The sequence below is a fragment of the Vigna unguiculata genome, chromosome 11 (genome assembly GCF_037176805.1).
Source record: "Vigna unguiculata cultivar grain cowpea cultivar isolate G323 ecotype 2 chromosome 11, ASM3717680v1, whole genome shotgun sequence".
NCBI classification, from domain to species: Eukaryota; Viridiplantae; Streptophyta; class Magnoliopsida; order Fabales; family Fabaceae; genus Vigna; species Vigna unguiculata.
This window is the reverse complement of record NC_140802.1, coordinates 5,781,167-5,791,441: the sequence shown is the minus strand read 5'-3', so window position 1 is coordinate 5,791,441 and position 10,275 is coordinate 5,781,167. Positions and strand designations below refer to the sequence as shown.

Below are 10,275 nucleotides of genomic sequence, written 5' to 3'. Positions count from 1 at the left end.
TCCCATTTTTATAAATGGATCAATATTGTCTCTCACACTAAATTTGTTATTTGTATAAATATTATATTAATATTTGGTTTAAAATTGAGTTTTTTTATTAAATATTTTTGAATTATTTTTAAATCATTTAAATTATTGGATTCCATTTAAATTAATTAGTTTTAATCATATAAAAAAATATTTTTATAATAGATTAGTTTTAAATGTTTACTTTTTTTTAAATAAACTTAAATTTACTTAAATTTATTTAATAAATATAATATTATTTATACGATAACTAACAAAATAATGTTAGGATTTAAACAAAAATATAATATAGAATAATATTTGTCAAACTTAATAATATTAAAATTTAAAATGAAAATAATTTAAAAAATCAATTTTTATTACATAATTAAAAAAATAAAAATACACAATAATGTAATATATTAAAGACTCAATTTTAATGAAAATTTTAATATAACATTAATATAAATATTTGGAGAGGGATAACATTGATTTATTTTTAAAAAAATTAAGACTGAATTAAAAAAAGACATATACACACTAAATTGAGAATAAGACACAAACATTTGGCACAATCTGCGACAAGTGACAAAGATAACGTCATGTGTTACACCACAAAACCTGACACATGGAAAATAAAAAAGTTTCAAAAAAAAATTAAAAATTAAAAGATTAAATACAAAATTAAAAAAATTAAAAATTAAAAATTAACATGTAATATTAACTTGTAATATTAACTTTTAAGTGATTCTAATGCCGTTTATAATTTTTTTAGAAAAAAACCTAATTAAATCAATATTTAAAAAATTAAGATTCAATTAAAAAAAAATAAAATTGAAACTAAATTGAAAAAAAAAACTAAAATTAAAACTCAATTAAACCAAAAAGCTAAGTAAAGATTAACTTGAAACTTTCCGGTAAAATTGGAAACCAAATATATTCCTCTTTTAAGAGATCTTCTAGAATAAACTTTCAGGAATAGAATTTTAGAATAAGATTTTTCATAACATGATTTCTAAAATAAGCTTTTGAAAACACATCAAATAAGCTTTCTGAAACATAATACCTTCTTTTAAAATGAGTTTCCAAAAGGAGCAATCCGAGCTCTCTTTTGTTCAAAATAATATTCATTTACAATCGAGAACATAGGTGTAACAACTTTTTTACACCTGATAATGTAACGATGACAGAGTATAATAAAGGAGCGAATTCTAATATTTTTTTAGTATATTTTTAGTCTTTATAATTAGATGTGAAATTAGGATTTGTCTCTTTCTCAAATTTGATATAAAATTTATTTATATACTTCAATAACACATGGAATATTTATGATGAAAACAATAGTTGATAGAATACTTATTTTGTATTTTATAAGCCATGTTTAATTTTTAACTAAGTTGGTTCAGTGAAAGATAAAGAGAAGCCAAATACCAAAACAGATGTATAAAAAATGCATCTATGACATTTATGTTTGAGAGTTATTGAGATTAATACAACCTGGCCTGCTGACAATTTCAAAGTTCATGGCATATATTGATCAAATAATTTTTTCTTCATTGTTTGAAGCAACAATCTGATTATGTTTTACAACAGGGAAAGGGAGAAGATAAGCAAAGAAATGGGTATGTATTGTATACTGTACATGATGCTCTACATCCATGTAAGCGAGAGAATGTTTCCATCAAGTTTCCTGCAACAATTTTCTGATATCAGCAGAAGAAGCATTCTTATTCTTGAATTAAAGTTGATGATAAAAACTAACAGAATTTACAAATGTAGAGTTATGATGAATACCTGGAAAAAAAAGTAACATATATCACTAGTAAATTCCAAAAGGCATGGATAGTGATTGGAGTGAGAAGGTTGCGAGTTTGAGCATATGAAAACCCCAAAACAGACCCTATGTATGTAACAATTTCTGTTATTTTCTACACAGGATGTGGAAGAACAATACCATCTTTCAAGACAAAGTACACTTTTCTATTTTCATTTCTTTCTCTAAATATAAGTACATAAATGCATTCAATCAAATATTTGAGTTGGAAATAACGAAAACAACAGAAACGTAAATAGAAAAATATGACATTTTTTAAATAATTTGTGAAAATGGAAACTGAGAATAAACAAATTCTGAAATAAAAAGGCCCTTTTTTTTCACTTTTCCACCTTGTTCAAATTAAATTATTTTGCATTCAATGTCCATCTAAACATTACAATAGAAAATTTCCTTGTTTCCATTTCTGAAGATGAAGTTGTCATGTATTTACACCATACCTATAACAAAGATATGTGGAAATTGTGCAGGACGGAGATGTGCAAGGGCAAACAAACTGGAGATAATGACAACAGCAACTGGTGTAGGAACCCTGGTGAATCAGAAAAATTGCACCAGTAACAATCAATTCACAGAACATGCTTCAACAATTTAGTTGAGGCATCCATGATGCATTTCATTAAGATAAATGTACTATTCTGCATACAAGTATATTCACTTATATAGATAATTTTTCACAAAGAAAGCATTACAGAAAGTTCAAGCTTTGATTTTGCCAAACATTGCTAGTCCAAATAACTCGGACCAACACACTACTATATATATATAATCTCTTAAAGGTAAAATTCCATATATTAGTTCACAAAGTTGATTAAAGAGCTACCACCTAAATTAAGAGTCCAAATGCATAAATATGGTCAGAAATTGAACTGGAAGGGAAAATAGCTACTAGCTAGCACAATGCAAACTTCACTATACATTCTAATCAACTTTTCTTTTTTATAAGGATAAGCGAAGTACAGCGTAGGTGAAGCTGCACTTGTTAAAGCCTTATCTGTTCAATTATCTTTCCATTGTATATCTAATTCAAAAAGGGAAAAGTACCACTTTCAAGGCAAGCTATAGTTTCTTTAAGATGACTTATTATGGTTATGGAAATGAAAGAACGGTAAAATCAAAAAGGGAAAAAAAACTTAATCGACAAAAAACAACAGGTCTCAAATGGAAAGGAAAATATATGAAGGCAACCGTACCACTTAGTCAGAGAAGTCATAAGAAATCCTCTAAACACAGTCTCCTCAAGGAGTGGAATAAGAACACATGACACAACCAAGCGGCAGGCAGTACTACAATGAAAAGAAACACAATCAATCACTTTCTTGAGAATCTGGGATACCGAACCTAGATGGAAACCTTTGAAAAATTCCTTTCATTGATAGAATTCCAGTCCACAACCACAATTGTCACCACAATGTTGTGGTTTTAGATAGCTCCGCAACTACAATTTGGCTGCATAAGCCTCACTTTACTGCAAGTTATCAAAGCATAACTGAAGCAACAACTGCAATTTTAAATAAGGGAACGGAATATCTTAAATTACCCTAGATTTGAAGATCCAACTAATGGAGCCAAGATAACAAGAGCATCAGTCTGAAAAGCAATTTATAGAAGCATATAAGAGATACCCACATGGTTTGAATTCCAGAAGAAAAAAAGATTAAACGCTGTTATAAAAGGCAAACTTTAACAGCATAAAGTAATACACCTATCAAGACAGATTAATTCTGCTAAGGTAAAAGAGGAAGATATAGCTAATCTGATCCTAGTTAGTTATGACTTTAAGTCGGTAACATACTATAAACTGCTGTGATGGAATTCTAAGATCAGTGGTTCAATAGTGATGCTACTGGAAAATCAATGACCCTAAAGTGCCTCCTCCCATGCTACAAAGAATATAGATTAACATATAGAAAGAAACTACTAATTACATCTGCAACTGCCAATAAAATTTGAAAATTAGAGCATAAACCTGTCCTTTTGGGGGACCTCCACTGAAGATTGACACAGCAACTCGAGTCAATACATTGGCAATAAAGGCACTAACAAGTCCAACCCCAGCCCACAAAAGCCAACCCTTTTGAAGATTGAAAGGTTCCCTCAAATCTGTAACAATGTTTTTACCATTGAATGGAAAAGCATCAGTGCGTAACAAGTTCTAATTCTTCCAAATAGAAGCCAATTGCAAACTCAACATTGGATTAAAATAAGATTTAAACCAACATGAACCAACATACAGAGATACAGCACGTTCATAAAGGCACAAACTGGTTTGTATTGGTTGTAGTGAACCTCGTTAAATCGGTAATACTTTTTCTAGTCTTAAGATTGGATGCCAGTCATTAATATAAACATCAAGGAATAACTTTTGCATGAGCTCAGTGTCTATAAGTGCAGCCAATAAAGAGCTCTAGATGTATTAAAATAATAATCAACCTTGTATTGAAATCTATGTTGAAGTTATCTTAATATTATTTTGAGCTCTTGATGCACTATACTCAGCCTTACACAAATACTGCTCACACTGGAAACCTTTTTGTCCATATCCTAAACATAATTGAAAGGCTCTTAAATGATAATACCGTATTTGAAGAAGTCTTCAGGAAGTGGCTGGAAAGTGTCGGCAACACTATATATGATTCCAAGTATAACAGCAGTTGTTATGCTGCCAAGACAAATAATAGAAGAAACTAAGAAAGTAATCCAAAACTTCGCATACTTCTTCTTTAACACCAGAAAGAAAATTGGAATAATTATTACGTCTGACGGTAGAAAGGCCAAAGGAGTTTCATACTTTTATTATTTATAGATTGATTAAGTAGATGGCATACAAAAGTTTAAAGCTGTTGGAAATAATGATAATAACAGTTAATGCTTTGAAGAAACAGTATGTTTACATATCACATGATAAAATGCATTTAGTATTCATGAGTACTATTGTCTACAGAGTTGCACTATTAATCTTTCCTAGAATTTGGACTCAAGACCAGAGTCAATCTATTAAATCGGCTTACAAGGTAAGAATTGTCCCAGCTTTATATGAAAGTAAACCACTATTTAGTGGCAACTATGGCAACCTCAACGAGGCACAACTAAGTCAGGCCACGGATCAGCGCAATTAAGGTGGCCTCCCAACACTCCCCCACACACACAAGGTTGCTAAAGTGTCGCAAATGCAAGTGACCCAATAATGTATATAGAATAGGTTTTGATATATTAGAACCTAATTCAACCCCCATGAAATCCATTTGCAAGGTGAGGGTTGTCCAAGTTGTATAAGCTCTATAATCATACTGTGTCAACGGAGACTAAAACACCACCCTTGAAAAAAATTAAGGCAGACCCCAAATAAGTCACAACCAAGGTAGGGCACGGATGACCGTAATTAAGGTGGTTTTCCAACAATATTAGCCTAGGAAATAGAAATTTTTAGTTTCCTGGAAAACTGAGGTTGGGAAAGTATGTTTCTCACGCTTGGTTTACCTTTTAAAATATAACATCCTCAAGGAAATATGTTTCTCACGCTTGGTTTACCTTTTAGCCAAGCTTTTCACAAAAAACTTGTCATGGAGGAGGTGGGAGTCTAACTTTCCCAATTTAAAATAAAAAATTTACTGAAAAATTTACCATATTACTCATTAATTCAATTTAAGGTATGAAGAAACTTCCCTCCTACCAAAAGTTCCCTAAGTCTATCAAGAATCTATATATGTAGATTATATATACAGAACCCTCTCTCCTCCCTTTTTAAATCCCCCCTTAAATTCAATAAAAGGAAATGTACAAAGTAAGCCAGCCTTCAAACATTTCACTAAGATACAAGTTTTGAGTCTTAAGAAATGGACTTTAAACCTAATTAAACCTCACAAAATTGAATTTTAAGATGAGATTTACACAATCTTACATACTCTAAATTAGTCTTATTTTGGGATCTCCAACATTGAGCAAGAAGTAATCAAACGATGAAAGCCTAAAGACCTAATGCATATCACTCACTTCCAAGAACATCATGTGATCTTGCTAAGTAAAATGTAGCTTCACATCTTCTCAGCAAGTCAATGACTCGTCCAAAATAAGTCAGAAGCAAAAAAGTGGAAGTAGTTTCAAAATTACCAACCAACTTCAAGGATTACAAAGGTACGAGAGTCGAAAGGAATAGCATACCCTATATCTAACAAAAGCATCACTGCCTCAACATTTAAACTTAGCACATCAGGTTTGAACCTATGAATTGCATCCATCACACCTGTCGACAAAAAACTGCCTGGGAGTAAATTAATGGCCCAAAATACACCACAAACAGTAACAAAAATAAATTATAACTTGTATGGGTAAGAAGGCCCTAGATGCCATCTTCTCCGTAGATTTTCATTATTTCAAGTTTGATATGAAATCATAACAGCTATTCGAAACACACCCAATTACACAAGCAAGAGAGGTTAACGAAACCGTTTGCCAGTCCCAAGGCACCTCCCATCGCCTCAGAATACGCCATTCCACTCCCGATTCCTGAAAAAGAGACAAATAAAATGAACAATACAAGTAATTATTACAATCTTTTATAAAGAATTTGACTAGAATGTATTGATAATATAAAAGTTGTTTACATCATCAATCAATAGTATATTTTCACGCATGGAAAGATTACGGACAAAAGTAATAATTACTTAAAAAATATATTTGAGAGATCCATATTTGATCGACTGAATAAAAATCTTCATAAGCAAGGTGTTAAACTAAATTATTTCATATATTATTGTAAACAAAAACAAATAACATAAAGACCGATAACTCATAGGTGTCACTGAAATGCACTCACATTCACTCATGCAAAGGGAATCATATCATCATAGTAGATTTCAATTTGGTATTGAATACACTGAAAAACCAATCGCCAGATACCCACATTAAAAGAATATGTTTTTACTTCTTCATTTTCTTAGCTTGTCACAAGTAGCATAGAAAGTCAAACACTTTTACTCTTCAAGCACAGAAACCATAGAGCATCATTCCGGAAAAGTAATTGCATAGGAAACAAAAATAGAAAGAAAAACAAAGGTGAGAAAGCAGAGTGCCTTTTCTCCGGCGTTGGAGAAGCAAACTGAAGAGAGGGCCCATTTACAACCCAAATTCCAGTGGTGCAGGAAAAAAGGCTTTCTGTGAAGAACTGTGTGGCTTTGTTTTGAGATGGTTTTGAAGGAAGAACAAATCTCCGGCGTAGGAGAAGCAAACTGAAGAGAGGGCCCATTTACAACCCAAATTCCAGTGGTGCAGGAAAAAAAGGCTTTCTGTGGAGAAATGTGTGGCTTTGTTTTGAGATGGTTCGAAGGAAGAACAAATCTTTTGGGAACCAAAGAGGGTGGAAGGTGACGGTGAACACACAGAAGAAGCAATGAACATTAAATTTGAAAGCATTATGTAAAGTGGAGATTTTAGAAGTTGGATTGGCAAAAGAAGATCTTTGAACGTTAAAACTTTGGATGATTTGCCCACAAGAACAGAAGACAGATGAAATGATGTTCGAAAATTTTGGATGAAATGATGTTCGAACTTCGTTTTGGGGCTTCCTATTGGTTTTTTCTCTTACAAGAGTTTGTTGCAATTAGAACGAATTTATATTGTAAACTAACTAAAAAATATTTAAGTAGTCATTCTAAAAATTATATGTTAATGTGTGATTAGATATTATAATAAAATTTGTACTTTCCAATCTCCTTTAAATAGTTGTACTGTTACTATCGCTTTCAAATTCATAATGTGTAATTTCAACTTGCATTGCACTTAGGATAAAGTTCAACATTCTAAATTTATCTTTATCTTCTGGTTTAGGATTGATTTTCTGTTCTGTATATATTAATTAAAAGAGATTTAATAATATATAATTCAGAATATATATTTTTATTTTAGATTGTTTATTTTGAAATACAAATTTACATTATAAATTTATTTCAAAATATAATACTTGTATTATAAAATATTCAATCCAAAATATAAAATATAAAACATAGTTTAGATAATACAATTCTAAATACAAAATATATCATCCAAATTTCACAAGTAATTCAAGATAAAGTTAAACATATTTTTTTTCTTTTAAGTTTAAGTGAAAATTAAGGTTAACATATTGCGACATTTAATTACACACATATTGATTTAAAAAATCAATTAAAAAACCAGCAGCATAAAGATTAACCAAAAAAAACAAACTCTGATAACAATTGAAGGTTATAAATCTCATTCATAACATGCACAGAAGAAATTGTTGGATCTATTTTTATTAAATTCATGCATAATAGATATCAACAGACAAGAAATTAAGAAGAAAAAAAATACCTTGATTGCCAATTATAGTTCCGAAAAGTTTTCCCTTTCAAACATACAAAGGTCTTAACGTGTATCCACGGAGACTAATCTCTATTGCGCCAAGACTTGACCGATGGAACCGACCTACTTCTCTAGCAACGGAAAACTATTGAAATCTTAAAGAGAAAGCTCCTTTTCATAAAAATAAAATAAAAAAAAAAAAAACTTTTGCATCTACTCTTAGGGTTTTAAAAATAAGCCTCTCATCTAAAAATGTGTTTTTCGAAATTGGTTTTATTCTATCGTCACGCAAGCCCACATTTGCCTCTCTTTTTTTTCTATCTAATATAAACCAAATCGAATCTTTGTTTCGAGCGTCAATAAATCTTATATTAAATCATATTTAATTTTGATTTATCAATTTTGATTAAGTTTTACTTAAAATCAATTTTATATATTCTTAGACTTTTATTAATTGTATTTTTTGTGCTAGTAAAGAGTATAATAATATTCTAATTAAGAAAATATTAATTAATTAATTAATTAAAATTAAATTATTTAATTTAATTAATTATATTTTCCGTCCAAAAAATATCAGAACATCCTTGATGATCTTATAGATTTATTACTAAACCAATAATAAATTAATTTATAAAACCACTAAAAAATTAATATAATATTTTTTATTATGTTTTCATCTTGATGTTAGTTCTAAAATAAAGGTATAATTGTCAAAAATTTAACTCAAAATGAATAATTTAAGAAAAACATTTCTTATTTCATTCCTGATATTCTCACCAAGATTTTTATTTATATAAAGACCAAACTCATTATCAAAAAGTTAATGAATTTTTATTTGGTTAATCATATTCGATTATCATTCAACTATCATAATAAAATATTAAATGTTTAATATCAAAATATAACAAATAACTTGTTAAATTTTATAATAATTTCAATTATAAGAAAAACGATATGTTTCTTTAAAAGAATTTTTGATTGAATACTTTTTATTTGAGTTCTATATGTACTATTTTAGTGTAATTAAGAATTTTATTTTTATTTTTTTACACATATTAATCTACCCGAATTAATGATATCTTATCATCAATAACGTATATAATTAAAAATAATTTAAATTAAAATTATATAAAACTTATTTGTAATTATAATAATCTTTCTTATAATAATATGACCTGAATTTTAATAGAGAACCTTTACAAATGAATTCAATGAATATATGACGATGGAATAAATAATAATAATAAATAATAAGCATAATTTTACAGATTTGATCTAACATACCTCCGATCCATTAGTGCCTGAGCCAACTGAGCTATCTCTTTTCCCCTTAGCACCAGGGTTTGTACCTCTTCCTCTTCCATGGAGGCTTTCGCATTGCTGCAACAAAGCCGACGCCGCCACACTGCGTCGCCACTGCCACCGTGCCAGTGCATCAACGGCGCCGTTGCCGACCGGAGACCGCCAGCGCCATTCCCCTCTCCTTCCGCGCAGGAAATACTCCATCTTCTTGATCACACAAGTGCCATCGCCAGCAACATCTCGATCGTCGTCGCGTCTAGGGTTTCCCGCTCCATACTGTTCTGTACGGCTAGAGAGGTTCTTCCCGAAGTTGATACTTCTTCTCTCTCCATCGATCCATGATAGCTGCAGTTCCCGTTGCCTCCATTTCCGTCCAACACCACGTGGCAGCGAGCGCCTCCACGCAAGCACCTTCCAGAGCGTCATCATTCACAAAGTATTTGGTTGCCTTTAGAAGGTAGAGCCAAAATGAAATGGTTAGAGAAATTGAAACTGAAAAGATTTGAAATAGCATTTACATTATTTAAAGACCGCTGCATGCATTTTCTCCGTTATTACCTTCTCATTCCCGCCTATCGATTCATAATAATCCACAAGAATATCAAATATTATTTTCAGTGCCACGTAGGCTTGTCAATTGAGTGTAAAATCCGTTGGGTTTTTTCACGTGACCAGATTTGGGGATGAAGGTCGTTGGTTTGTAACTACTTCTGAGCAAGAAGATTTGCACCAAAACGAAGAGATATGCAAGAATAACTAAATGTTTTATCTTAATACCCTATCCACACAGCTACCATATATCTATATATTTA

The 10,275-nt window shown here is 30.6% G+C and overlaps 1 protein-coding gene across 1 annotated transcript; it reads right to left on the bottom strand.

Moving 5' to 3' along the window:
• Positions 1–1,509: 1,509 nt before the first annotated feature.
• Positions 1,510–9,914, bottom strand: LOC114168973 (uncharacterized). Its single transcript, XM_028053977.2, has 10 exons — positions 9,446–9,914; positions 6,255–6,346; positions 6,002–6,097; positions 4,420–4,502; positions 3,810–3,943; positions 3,381–3,430; positions 3,034–3,126; positions 2,281–2,372; positions 1,801–1,906; positions 1,510–1,696 (listed from the first exon to the last, which is right to left on the bottom strand). The coding sequence occupies exons 1-10, from the start codon at positions 9,890–9,892 to the stop codon at positions 1,657–1,659; spliced, it is 1,233 nt and encodes a 410-aa protein (XP_027909778.2). The 5' UTR covers positions 9,893–9,914; the 3' UTR covers positions 1,510–1,656.
• Between the last annotated feature and the right edge of the window lie 361 nt (positions 9,915–10,275).